The sequence below is a fragment of the Pollicipes pollicipes genome, unplaced genomic scaffold (assembly GCF_011947565.3).
Source record: "Pollicipes pollicipes isolate AB1234 unplaced genomic scaffold, Ppol_2.1 Scaffold_4219;HRSCAF=4965_pilon_pilon_pilon, whole genome shotgun sequence".
In the NCBI taxonomy this organism is placed as follows: domain Eukaryota; kingdom Metazoa; phylum Arthropoda; class Thecostraca; order Pollicipedomorpha; family Pollicipedidae; genus Pollicipes; species Pollicipes pollicipes.
The window spans coordinates 6,619,788-6,634,460 of record NW_023596448.1 but is presented as its reverse complement, the minus strand read 5'-3'; the positions used below and the strand labels follow the sequence as shown (position 1 = coordinate 6,634,460).

At 47.8% G+C, this 14,673-nt stretch overlaps 1 protein-coding gene across 1 annotated transcript; it reads right to left on the bottom strand.

Moving 5' to 3' along the window:
• Nucleotides 1-7,518: 7,518 nt before the first annotated feature.
• On the bottom strand, nt 7,519-14,471 carry LOC119095980 (keratin-associated protein 16-1). Its single transcript, XM_037218847.1, has 2 exons — nt 14,355-14,471; nt 7,519-8,799 (listed from the first exon to the last, which is right to left on the bottom strand). The coding sequence occupies exons 1-2, from the start codon at nt 14,422-14,424 to the stop codon at nt 8,072-8,074; spliced, it is 798 nt and encodes a 265-aa protein (XP_037074742.1). The 5' UTR covers nt 14,425-14,471; the 3' UTR covers nt 7,519-8,071.
• Nucleotides 14,472-14,673: the final 202 nt, after the last annotated feature.

Genomic DNA, 14,673 nt, shown 5'->3' with positions numbered 1-14,673 from the left:
ATGCATATGGCACGACCGGGTCATGTGACACTGAGGGACACGGCAAGGGCATCCCTGCAACGTGGAACGATATAAAGGAAGGGCGAGACACAGAATAGCAAACATATTTCAACGAAATCGGGAACGGTCCGAGGAGACCAGGTGTGTACGTCAGCGATTGAGAGAGCCAAATTTTCCGTTCAAACGTAAACACCGACAGTAGAATACAAACGTCACTGCGGAGATGTAACGATTAACGATATTGTTATCGTTTAATTATTTATTTTTTTAAATATATTTTATAATTAATAAGGATATTGTTGTGACCAATGAAATTATGCTCATTTCCAGTGAACATACGTGGCCACCTTCCAGCGGTTCACATGGAAAGAACCGCACGGACTCTCAGCATGATCAGGAAGTGGACCAAACCATGGTACATTTCCGGGGTGCCGAACGGAAACCCGCCGTTGACTGCCCGACAGTGCAGTGAAATGGATTTTTAATTCGGAGGTTTTCGAAAATTGTCTCGTTGAGGCCACCTTTGCCTTAACATGGCAGCGGACGAAAACAGTTCGGGTAAATCAGATATGTTTTCTACGCATTTCATTTTTGCATGCAAGAAAAAGGCAGTGTAGGTCTTGGTACCTCTTATACTTATGTTTGCCATCGACAAATTACTTTGCATCTCAATTGATCTCAAAACGCTTGTTTTTAGAAGATATTAATTTCGCAGACCTACAACTGCTGAATGCATTGTCGTCCGTCCACACCATGCACCATTAGGCAGCACTTTTCAAATCATAACTTAAGGAGCTTCTGCAATAAAGGGCATCTCCAGGAAAAGCACCGATACTACTTTCCTCAGGAGAACCTTTGATGCGTATTACTTACCTACTTGCCATTCATCACCACTCCTATGTGACTAAACTGCCGTTATCGAAGATGGTGACAGTCACGCTTGGCAGACACGGGTGTGAACCGTTGAAATGAGAATGTTAAAGATAGTCTGCGTTACACGTTACCTACCCATAGTTTGCTTTTCTTTTCATTCGAATCGAGTGGAAAGATTTCGCGACAGAAGTACATTGAGTAAAGGATAGGGGCGGAGGCCTATTGGCTGCAGACAGTAATTTTTTTCCATCAAAAATGACAAATTTTAGTGCCTCCTGATTCTTTGACACCTTTTAGACGGACAGCTGACCCATTGTTGAACTTTGGATTGGGCAAGGGTCTCTTACCTAGAAGCACGTTGGTTAAAATTTGAATCAGTGCGTCGTATGTGTCAAGTGATACCACCATTTCGAAAGCTAAAGTGCTCGTCGAAAAGAACCACTGCGGTATACGCCGCGAGAAATCAAAGGCATAGCATAGTGTTGCGTCGAATTCGCCGAATAACAGCTCCGTGTTCGCATATCTTTTTGTCTAAGCAGTGTGCTTGAACATTCCGCAGCATTTATTACAAAACACGTTGACACTTCGTTGCGTAGAAAATATTTTAGAACACACATGTTAGAAAGAGCACAGCAAAGGAAGTGTGTTACTTTCATAGTTGTGAGCAGGAAGTCAAATACGATTTTTCTAGCAGGGTCGACTAACTCAACCATAAATTTTCAGCTGGTTAGAAGAAATCGGAGAAAACTGTTATTACTGCCCAAATCGTACGCGTCTGATATGACAATCAGTGAAAAGTAGAAGAAGGCGGGATGCTCCCTGGAAATGCCACCACATGGCGTCATCGTTCAGCGACCATAGATATCTTAGGTCAACACGAAACGTGACAACGAGTATCTCAACATGTGCGCGTCGTCTAGCCACGTGACTACAAGGAGAGGCTTGCATACACGCACAAAGACACTAACAATGATGGCGGTCAGAAGCCTGCAGCGTGCTTGCCTAGCTTCCATGTGACACGCTCTATGTGAGCGCCATAATAAAGTTTTTGCCTTTTTGATTTCTTCGAGTTGACTGACTGATCCACGAAGTTGACTGATCCAAGTCGGGTGGCGTACATGGGCCCTTTTCAATAATGTGTTGCCATGCAATTGCCTAAAACGCTTAAGATAATAAATAGTAGTATCGCATAACATGCTTCGTACGATAGAGACCATAGGAACGGAAGTTCCAGATGGTGATTATCCAGAAGAACATTTGCATGCCATAGACGGAAATCAAATAAATGATGTTAATTTTATGATGAAACGAGATGAGCTGCATTAAAATGCATTGATGACACGGAAGTATAAACGATTGTCGTGAACGTTAGAAACGCTATCTTGTTTCACAAACACAACAATTACTCTGTGTCAACGTTCATCGGTTCAGGGCCACTGCAAGGTGCTCTTCATGCATGCATGTTATGGTTAGTGACCCAAAACAAAGCTGTCGAAATTAGCGTGACCCAAATCCAATGTATTTAAGCTAGTCAGCTGATATGATGACAGTCTACAACATTATAATCTGATCTATTTGTTAAGCTCTGCGATTGCTGAGCTTAACTATAATCCCTCAGACATCCTCGAGTGATTTGCACTAGGCCTCGTGTTTTTGGTTGCTATTCTACAGTTATGAAAATGACGTCTGATTGCGTTGATTCAAATGCCAATGAAATATCTGAGCAGCAATGCACATGAATGTCAATCACTAGAGCCGGATTGGTCAATGTACTGTTTTTTTCATGAATGTTTGCATAGATCGTGATTAACGTGATGTCTTTAGGTGGCGCGAGACAACGCATGTTGCCCGAGCTTAGGAAACGCAATGTTGAGGTGCAACCGTTGACATGCTTGACTGCTATTAACTACAAAATGCTTACTATAATACCACACCATAGTTGTTCGACCTGTGCATTTTGAGATAACCGCGTAATTTTGGGTGAATTTTAAATAACTTTGAATGAACTGTGTCACTATGTGGGATTTTATCCATTTTGTAGCCATTTCCGGTTCATGCAAGCTCCGGTTCATGCAAGCTCCGGTTCATGCAAGCTCCACCTTGAGGTCATTTCCAGGTCAAAATTTTGATCCAGTTACGCGGGTCTTTCACAGTTGAAGCATCGAATAAGAGAGGAAAGGATGTTAAGTAAAAGGTAGCGCATAAAGCTTCTAACATAATATTAAAAACGTGCCCAACCGTATCCCTGCGACGGACGGGCCAGGGCCTGGTCGTCGTGCGGAACAACGATGAGCAGGCTTCACAACAGGCAACATTTGGGGAGGAGGGGAAGGGGGAGGCGTATTGGAGCTTAAAGGGGGTGCTCCACATGTGGACGGGGTTTTGAACTAAAATAGCCATCTTGAAGACCTTTTGGTGCTGTTCACAATCCTGCCCTTCTTGTGACTTAACCTCCCCTAGTTCCTGAGCTATACGGCCGCGAAAATTGGGATAGGGGTATCGGGGGAGTATTTCAAAGTCACCTTGGCGTTCGTGACGTCATAGAAGCGTCATCCAAGCCCTGCCATTTTATAAGCCATGCGATGATCAAAGCCAAAGTTAGTAAAGTGAAGTCAAAGCATGGTTGTCCAGGCGTTCATATCTGGTGTTCGTGAGCGCAGTTTCCGGAGAACACGGCCGTCAATTGGCTTTCAATTAATGCTGTGCAAGGAAAGAAGACGTAATCAAACCGTAGCGTATTGAGTAGCGCATTTACTAGAGAATTGTGCCGTCTAGGGCAATCTGTTCCACCTAAGCACTTCCACCAATAGTTACAAGTGGGCTTGTTTCATCATACCTGATGCTTACTTGAATACCTTTAAATGTGAAACATTTTCTGTAAGTTGCGCCCAATGATCAATATTGTCAACGTTCGCCGCCCGTCATCATAAGCCCTGGCAATTGAACAGCCGGCCGTGGTTTGTAGTCGTTACAAAAATTATGTCCACGGCCGGGATTCACACGCCAACCCTTCTGTGAGACTGTATATGTTCTTTGTTGTGCCGGCAACGGGCCAACAGTAGTCGCCCATCTGCTACAAGCACTGGCGGACGTAAAAGGCACCGCGGGCAGGCCCAGGCCCGCCGGCGGGGTGACGTGCTGCACGTGGGGAAGCTGCTGGGCAGGCCTTGACAATACGGCCGGTATTCCCTCGGAAAACACGAGGTCGGCAGAAGAATGGTCTGGTGATGAATGGCCAGACTCTGCTACTTGCAGGCGGGCCACGAGTGCCGGACGCCCTCGCGCTGGACGCCCTCGTCCGTCCACACCGTACGGCGCTGTCCTGTGCCGGCGGGCCGTGAGTGCCCATGTCGCGCTCGCGCACCCTCTGGTGCTGCCCTCTGTCGCAAGTGCCGATGCCGGCCGGCAGATGGCGTCTGTTCCCTTCCGAGCTGGACAAGACCCGGCCGGCGCCCCGCGAACGCCCTTCGCTGGTCTCGCAGATACGTGAACGGTGTTTTGAAATGTAGAGGGCTTGGCGCGCCTCATTGCGATGCCGCAGCAACCTATGGCGGTACACACCCGGAGATCCGGTCTGCTTCGGAAAGTTCGACAGATCTTCCCCTTCCCCTGCGCCATATCTCCCGTGTCCGTTGCGAGTTCCTCCAGGATGAGGGGATCTTTGTCAACCAAGCATGGCCGCCGTGCGAAGATCAATCAGGGAATCGAGCTGGACAAGACAACGCAAAACACAAAATGTTAAAAATGTCTTGAGACTGCAGAGTTCCCCTCACTACCCGGCTACAACACCCGTCTGGCTACAAGCTGCCGATTCCCGGCTGCACGCTACCGACTACCCGGCTGCAAGCTGCTGACTCCCTGGCTGCAAGCTGCCGACCCGTCTGGCTACAAGCTGCCGACTCCCCCGGCTGTCAGCTGCCGACTCCCCGGCTGTCAGCTGCCGACTTCCCGGCTGCGAGCTGCCGACTCCCCGGATGTAAGCTGCCGACTCCCCGGCTGCGAGCTGTTGCCGACCGACCCAGTATCGCTCGGCGGCGTCGGACGGTGGATGCAGGTAATTGTAAAGAACAGCAGGTGTAGGGCATTTGCTGTGTGATGGTGGTGTACCAGGCGTATTATGGAAGCCCTGAACGCATGCGAGGGTGGGTTTTGACAGACCAACATCATCTGTCAAATGAGTCTATGAGGTAAATGTGTGTATGTTGATACTCTCTTCGCGCAAAACCTATCATGTTGAAAAAAAGTTCCGCACTTGGCCATATGACTTCGCGTACCTAAATGCATCATTTGCAAAAAAAACATAGCTGTCTTCGGCCTACTTTTTGAAAGATAAGCCCACCAGGGCTCAAGCCACGGATAAGACCCATATTTGTGCCCGAGCAATCATAGAGATCGGGACCGGTTTAGTAAAGCTTACTTCAAGTCTTGAGTTATTATGTTCCCACGGTGATAATACAAACATTACCCGAAACCGGTAGCGAGACCTAGGAAGGCAGTGCCATCATTTTGCCTAGATGTTGTGTCTTTCACCACAGAAGGCTACCGACACGAAGTTAAAAATCGGCATGATGCTTGGCACCGAGCTCCGGGAATTTAAGAAAATCCTGGCTGCATCCTGTGTAGAACACTTGGAAACTGAAAAAAAACATTTAGTCTGCACAACAGCAGAACATTTTTGCAACAACCGCTTGAACTGAATGCCATTCGCACACGTGTGTCGACTATCAGATGCACGCCGCTCACAGACATCACGCAATGTATCCAAAAGGCGGTTGTACATGCCATCAGCAACGAAAAGCTCATCCAGGTTTCTACGGCTCAAAGTTGTTGGAGAATCCTCACACAAATTACACTTGACCCATATTTCAACTAAACATAGAAATATTCCGTCTCCACTGTATCTATGGTCACTGGTCCGAGGCAGCTGAATGATTTAGGTTGTGTAATCTTAGCGGTGATAACCGCTTCTGAGTTGATCACACACTGAGAAAAATCTCGTTGCAAACTCGGTTGTCACAGAAAATACAAGTTTTTCTGTACCTGATGTGCGTACTAGTTTGCAGCGATTAAAACGGTGACAATAGAATGCGCTGATGATAAATTCATTTTGTCGTCACCGAGTGTCAGTGGCTGCTTCACAACCAACCACCTAGATTAATATGCCTATTTGACACGGTTCTATAGCAGTATACCACGGCTTCGGCGGCCGATTATTCGACAGAAACGTTCGGCCTGATCGCAGCGTTTGAAATGTTTTCGGACGTTAGTTATGCCTTAGCCTGCTGGTGCAAGGAAGTCGCATTTCTACGATTTTTACAAGACTGGGAAATGGATGGTGGTCAGATGGTGGCAGCGTGCTTTGAGGGCTGCAGCACAAAATCTTTAAAACTGCGGCATGAAAGCATTACATTGGCAGCGGCAGTGGCGGCAGCTGGGGCTGTTCTGGGACCTCATAATGAAACCCTTGCTTTCGAAAATGGCCTTCCGTCCTGTTTTCTTTTTCCAGGAAGTTCATTAATTTGAATGGAATGACCTATGTGCGTTTTTGCCAAGCATGCACCGAAGTAAAATAAACAAGCAAACAGACCTTGCCCGTAGGAGCAAAACAAACAGCCCGTTAGCATCACGTTTCCTTATGTTGTATCTGGGTGTTTATAGTACTTTCGAGGCCATAAGAACTTTTGAAACGATATGGTCACAGCCGAAGCCCATGATGCGGGATGAAAGGAAAACGAGTGGAAGGTAAAAACAAACATGCAAGGAATGGCTGGCAAAAAGGTAACTTGCTAAGATTCTAGCGTAATACTGAAGAAAGTCGCATCGGTGTCACCCCAACGAATGGGCCAAAGCCTGGTCACCGCTCGAAGCATCGATGAGGAGGCTCCACTACAGGTAAACGTCAGGGAGGAGGGAAGAGAAGCTTAGGTTGTTCTTATAGGGAAGCACAGCTGGGTGCTATCAGATAAGTCCCGCATCGTGTAGGCGCAGGTATTGGTCCACGTAATCCCCTTGCTCGAATCCACCAAATGACGTCATTATGCGATATGCTATGGACATCTCAGAGCGGTATCCATCTGAACTTCTAGGTGATAGATAAACAGTACGGCGGCCGGTGGACCCATTTGTTTTCCGAGTTGTCGTTAAAATAAACGTCTGCTAGTCGGAAAGCCATTTTGTTAAGGTTCTTCTACGAGGAACAAGGCTAAAGCACTGTCATATTTGTATGTAAAACATTCCTCACAGATGCACTTAACAACTTACAAAACATAGCAATTGCTACAGAACGAAAAATCAAATGCTCACCATAAGTCCTGCGGAGGTTTTCGTGTGCGTCACATTCATATTCGTTCCAGCCCATGTCCGCCCGCGAGTCTTCGACGGCTTACTCCGTGCCGAAGAGAACGTGGGTCGGGTAGCCAGCGTCCCCACGTCCACCTTAACTTGGATTTCATGGTCCCCCCTCCTCGCCAGCCGAGCCTCGGGTCGCCAGACAGGAGGGCAGCCCACTGTTGCAAAGAGCAGTGGCTCCCCGTAGTGCTATCCGACTCCGCGCACTGAGCTCGAGGCCTCACACGCCTCGAGCATGTCGTAGTGCGCAAAAACGAGCCGTGCGTAACAGAAGACCATCGCTGATGACCGCCTGTGGGGCTCCCTGGAGGCAGACTGTAAATATGTGCTGATAGTTCGAAGGAAACGTGCGAATATGCGCGTCGGAGAGACCATCTGCTGAATACATTGTATGCGTCACCCAACAGTTTGAGGAAGAGGAGGTCATCCGCAGCATTCTCCTCAGTCTTGCTCTAAATAAAACCGTTTTGGCTACTAAGATTTTATCAGTTATGCATACCCTAGCAATAATAAGATACTTTGCTCATTTTGAGTTTGTCCTGTTGCGAGGCAACCAGAGAGGATGTTGTATGCTAATATATTTTCGGATCTAAGACCAAGCAGCGTTTCAAATATATTGTTTGCTATTGTTCTAATCACCTTTCCGGTCTTCAATGCTCGCAGTCAACTTCTGAAGCAGTCAGTGAATATACAGCGCAATGCCCATACTGAAATGGCCAAAACACGCTACATGCAGCGATGAGCCCTTCAACATATTTTGGAAGACTTACGCGGCAGCTTAAAAATTTAATGACAACTTGTAAGCATTTCCCAAAGATTGCCATAACTTTCCCACAAGTGTCACACAAAACTAGCCAGATGGGCATTTCGAAGTGGCGGGGACATTGGTACATACGATTCTGCCGTGGTCCGAACAGTAGCACTGCTTGCCATTCTCACAGAAGAACTTGTCCGGCGTACAAGCGCGGTCCATACATACGGCCGCGCCGCTATTGCGTCCTAACGCGCACGTGGGAGCATTCGATGGACAATTCTTGCCGGCGCACGGGTCGGGGAAGGCGGGGGCGGTACAGTGGCGTCCTTCTTTGGACACGCTCGGACAGCAGAGGAGATTGGATACACAGTCGTTGTCGTACTTGCAGCCGTTGCCTTTGCCCTGGGAAACCTGCTTCGGCGACGGACAGAAGCCGGGCTTGGGCTTGGCCCGAGGCTGGCAGCTGAACCTGTAGCGGCAGTCGGGGAAGTTGGAGCAGGCTGGATCGGAGCCGGGTATGACGGCCATGATGCAGACCCGGCCAGGCAGGCAGCGGGCTATGGCGCACCCGTCCGCCACACAGACCGGCACGGGGTAGCAGGGCGCGCGCACGCAGACCACCTGCATCAGCACGCAGGTCTGCACGCTGCTGCAGCGCACGTCCTGACAGCTGGGGGGACGCTCCACAACGGCAGCTGGCGACTTGACGCACACATTTTGGTAGCCAGCGCAGATGCCGAAGTGGCACAGGCGCTGCAGCTCGCAGTGCTGGCCCTTTGGACAGGCCGGCGAGCACTTGCCACGTTTAGGCGCCGGGACGGGGTCTGGAAGTGGAAGAAGCATTGTCACCTCTTTTGCGGAAATGCGTTGATCAGGGGTCGTGACTGCTATACTCCGTCACCGCTGTTGGCTGGGGAATCATAGGAACTGTCCTTCCCAGAGGTACATCCTCCGAGAAAGAGAGACGAACAATGCTGATGCACTCGAAGAAATACTCTACTTGTCACCCCACTCCTGCTGCTTCTTTACCTCGGCAATTGTGTAAGGCCCAAAAGGCACGTCTTGGAATGTTTTTATGCTGACTAAAACGAACCAACCATTTATCAGATTTTTAAGGAAGAGAACGATTGGCAACGTAACAAGCACATGCAGTTGGAATGCATAGAGCAGCGCAACGAAACAGGTCGGTGGATGGTAGCCCATGATGCTGTTGCTGCACAAGTGGACGCGGAAGGATACGCCCGCAGGGGCGACAGAATGCGACCATTACTCAGCCTGCTGCGATGTTACGCTTTACCAAGTGACATTTTATTTCTGTGACAGTTGATATTTGTGTTGCGTCGTTAGCCGACGTCCGGGTCTGCCCTGTCAGTATACGGGAGGTCGCCACGCCAGCCAAGGCATCTAAAGGTCAAACAAGTCATGTGTAGACATCATGCATGTACCTGGATCCCAGAAATGGCCGCGAGCTGGCAGATCCCTGAACCCTGGATTCTAGATCGTTCAGGATGCAGTTATAGCTCTTAATAAACTATTTTTTTTAAATTGCTGTCAACCAATTAGGGTCCACAATCTATATCAACTTTTAATTAATAGTTTTCACGTCCTTTCATGCCTTGATATAAGCTTTACAGCATTCCTTCAGCCCGCCCAAGCCATGATGCGTCTCAATTTCAAAACGTGTGCCGTACAGCTATAGCAGGGTGCCAAAATTGTGGCATTTGGCGGCACCAGCCATGTACGACATGCCGTTTTCCTTCGCTGCTTACAGATGGTAGATAACTTGACGTTTCCACAACGTGGAACTTCACTTATCCTTGACATTGATTTGGCAAAAAAGAGTTTATGGCTGGAGCAAAGATGATGTAAAACACTTGCTGATTTCAAAATTGCTCGCTTTTTGAGACAGTGTAGAAACAAAAATGAAAACGAAGATGTTTTCTGTTTGATGCACTGAGCTGTAAACTGAACTAACTCAATTTCAACATCCAAGGCAAGACTTCCTTTCAGTGGTATCGGATCGGCTGAAGGCCATCGGAAAATTCCAAATAATTTTTCAGCGTCATCTGTTAAGGAGTGGTGGCTCTCTGCTTTGATATCATCCACCCACATCAAATACGACACGATGACAGCGGTTATAAATGAGTAATCGCTTAACAATGAAACTCGAAGCGGTGCGTGGTACATCAAAGTTCGGTGCGCTCTAAAAGCACGCAACACGTAATAACGCTTAACAAATTTCCCCTTTGTAGTTGCGGAAACTGGGAATCACATCTTAGTACCCTGTAACAAATCACGGTGCAGGATATATGCTTCTCATCCATTAGAGTTCATTGCTTACTCTTGCTATCTACCTTTGGAGGCAGTTTGGGTTCGACTGCGCAAGGCACTGCTGGAAGACATCATGCCGAACCCCACGTGGGACGCGTCACATCAGCGGCGTCACTTTATATAATTATGGGTGCCAATAGCGTCACGTCATATACTATTGGGAGCTCAAGCCCTCCCCAATGGTTAGCTTCCGCTCCCCAGTGCTCATCTGAGCCCCCTCAAACGAATGTAGCAAACATGAATACCGGACCGAGAAAATGCACAAAATTTCCCTGGAAGGCTGGCATGCCAGGCACCTGAAAGTAATTCCATTAATTTGTTGTTGATATTGTGCCATATAGTATACTGCGGGGACCTGATATAGCTCCGCCGTTCCAACACCTGATATAGCTTCACCATTCCAGCACCTGTTTATGGTTGGCCTGGCTGCAAATATCGACCGGGTTTTTTCATGCCTTTTCAAGCCTGTCAAGTTTTGTTGTGGGGGCTTTCTCACATAAGATGCCATATGTAAAGCATGACGGGTGTAAGATGTCGTAAATCTACTTACCACCTTCACACTTTAAAAAGAGTGAACACACATCACGAGCATTTCGGTCATTCAGGCTCTCGTGTCCTGTCACGCTGCACGCGGTACTGTGCTAAGGGCTACTCGAAGCACAGGTGGCTAACCAGGATTCTGATGGCACGCACCGAACACAGGCATATACATATATAAAAGGCATGGCGGGTATAGGAAGAAACTTGACGATAAGTGATAGTGCTCACCACGACTAGAGAACTCCTCATAAGCGTATTAAACCGTGTACTTATATATATATATATATATATATATATATATATATATATATATATATATAGTTACATAGTTACAATTAGAAAGTTAATATATATATATATATATATATATATTAACTTTCTAATTGTAACTACGAAGAAGGCGACTTTGCTCGAAAAAGTATGTCAGTTTGCTCAAACGCTAAGAGTAAGGGTGTCTTAGTACCACGATTACGTTTCTATGTTCGACCTCGGGAAAAGATTACGGTTGCGCAATAATTCCGATATCCTGAAAACCGCGTAACCATTTCGTCCTGCTAAAATTTGTACGGTAAAGTTTGCATTTGTTGCACCGCACTCCGATGCCACGTTTCGGGCTACCCTATACGACACCTGTATGCTTACCCAGTGGTATGCGTACTCTACGTAATCATGCGTTGCCAAGGGGCTCCAAAACCGGTCACGAACGCTGCGTGTCGTTTTGCCAGCATGCAACATCTCTGGGCAGTGGCTAGAAAGGACCTTATATGCTAAGTCCTCCATACGCATTTTCCTTTTAGCCCACCGGCTTCGTCTACCGAACCTTAACATCACCTGATCACGCTGGGGTCTCAAGGGATCAGCGAATTGACATGAACTTTAAGGCAACACCAACCGTTCACGCTACCCCAAGGCCGTGCAAACCACTTTATGGCCCGGCGACGGTCACCTGTATGCACAGGCTGGCATCTTGAAACAGGAGGATCACATGTAGGCGGCTTGTCTGCTTTATCCTCCTACGACTTCGTGGTGATCCTGAGGTATTTCTTAACATTGGCGTACGCCGGATTTTGCAATTAGGGGGGGGGGGGGGGCGCCAGATTTGAATGTGAATCTTAGTTAAGCGCACCGCAGGCACGCGTGACTCCTTGTGTGTCGTAAAACGGCATCATATATTTTCGACATTTCTTTCTGTGCCTGAAATTATTAGGTCGGGTGCCTATGAACGCATGACATAATTTGGTGCGGGGGGTATGGCACCGGGAGTTACTATGTGTGTACGCCCCTGCATTTCTATCGAGGACAACCTTCACAGACGGCGCGCCTCACTCAATGTTCCGCGAGTCCGCTCTCACGGAGTAGAGGGGATATTTTAGCACAATTACGCTCACCAGACTAGAGATAAAAAGATGCACGAAGCGCTCTCCGCACCAGTGGTGCCTGCGAGGGCTGCTCTTTTAGAAGTCATGCGGGTGTTCCGAATTATTTTGTATGGGAGTGGTGGCCATAGCTTTAAAGTACAGTTTGGCGATTTATCTTTCACATGGTTGCATCACAAAGAGAGCGACGAGGAAGAGAATCGACGCAGTGTGTTTGGTGTGCTCCAGAGTAAAAGAAATGTTGGCCTGGTGTTCAAGTCTTTTTTTGTTAAGGAATTTGATCATCAGCTCAGCTTCGGAACGTTGCGGATTCAGTTTAACTTTTAATTTTTTAGATATTTCCTGACAGTGCACATGACACATTTGCTGCAGCGTTTCCACGTGAATTGTGTCATGTGTACAATCTTCTCTGGTCTGCACATCTCAGTTCGCAACATTCCGCATAAATTTTATTTTTGCATCTTGCATTAACTTCCATGGACGATAAATGAGACATCTGGGGATCACACCCAATTTTGACGCTGTCACATGCGGTTAAAATGGAATCTCTATGAATTTTTTTTCTTCTCTCTTTGGTTTTCTTTTCTGTTCTTTTTTAAGCTCCTAAGACATTATTGTATTGGCCAAAATAACTTTATTAAGCAAAAGAAACTAATCCTTGACAATGAAAACGCAAATTTAAGAGACCCAAATCCGGGAAGGGGAAGGCTTCGGGAGTAGGTAGGTTATCTCTATAGGTTGACACCTCATTAACCGATCTTAAAAAGTAACACCACTGCGCCTCACAATACTGCAACAACAGAACGCAAGAGGTGAGCATGGCCACCAGTCAACCCCATTTCCGAAGACGGAACTGAGAATAAAGCATATATTGTTTCCGTATACGGGGCCATTGAGTGAGGGTTCATATAAACACAAACAAAAACTATAAGCTCTCTCTGGAGTGGTAAAAACATGCATAGTGTGCTGTTTGCATTGAGGTAGCACAGTGGGAAGAGGTTTCCTCCCCAAGATTTGTATTGCTCTCTCTCTCTCTCTCTCTCTCTCTCTTCTCTCTCTCTTCTCTCTCTCTCTCTCTCTCTCTCTCTCTCTCTCTTCTCTCTCTATCTCTCTCTCTCTCTCTCTCTCGCGACTCGCTCTCTCTCGTCTCTCTCTCTCGTCGCTCTGCTCATTTCCTCTCTACTCTCTCTCTCTCTCTCTAGCTCTTCTATCATCTCTCTTCTCTATCTCCATTCTCCTCTCTCGCTCTCTCTCTCTCTCTCTCTCTCTCTCTCCTCTCTCTCTCCTCTCTGTCGATCTTTCTTTTGCAATTTATGAAAGAGAGAGCAGCATTGTTTTTGCGCGAACGTGTTTTTAAAAGGCAACATTGTCCATATCTCAGTGGATTACTGGTGTCCCTGTGAATCCGACAGTATCAACCTGGCTGCGTTGAATGGTTGATTGCCTACGCTGCTTGGCGCGTACTTGACCGTCCCGGTTACCGGCGGCTGACGGTAAGCTTAAGAACACCAGACATAGATGGATTCTTAGTGGACTTCCGAGTGGGCGGGACCGGTATCACACAGTGACGCGCGCCTTTGTGCCGAAGCGGGTGTCCGTTTTTTCAAATCAAACCGTGCTGATGCCATATTGGATGTGCTGGACTCTGCGACTGCAGGTTGGCACAATCCAAACCCGTTTTCTGCCCTTGTCTTATGTATCATGCATATAATAGATGAGAGCTACTCACCGTTACGATTCAATGAGGATGCAAAAGCTTGTTCGCATAGTTATGCTACAAGAACACACAGGGCTGCGTTATTTGCACGCATGTACTTCATCAAGCAGTTCGACGCCGCTTTTTAAGGCGTTGTGTCATTTGCTGCTGAATTTAACATGGTGGCACGACCAGCGGTTGCAGCAAAATAGGCCTATCAAAAGAGCGTCTCGTCGGGGCGAACAACGCTTCTGAATGTACACACATTCCGCTTAGTTGACGTCACGTTCAGCTGGGTCTACGAGCTGCCCTGCAATGGCGTATTTCACGTCGGGAAACCAAATCAGCACGCCACGTTCAAAGCAGCCCGGAGCGGAGCGCGTCAGCTCACAGCAGGGTCTGCGTTCCTCAGTATCCACCATGCCCTTTATCTCACCGGCCGCCTCCAGCTGCCTGACGCAGCAAAGCAGCAGCAGAACGCCAGCGATGCCTCGAAGATGACCCATGGTGCTGCCAAGCGATGACCTGACGACTGACTGAGGTAGGGCAGGAAGCGGGGCTGACGCCGCACCACAAGCGACCCCAGTGACGTCACTGACAGGTGGGCCGGCCGCTCGACGAGCCAGCAGTAGGTGTCCGACGTTCAAACCAAAAGGTCAAACAACAAATACGGGTAAAGCCAGAAAGCGTCCTGCGCACATGCTGGAGGCGCGTCAGCAGTTTTGCTTTGCAACTGCCACCGGTGGCTGATTTTG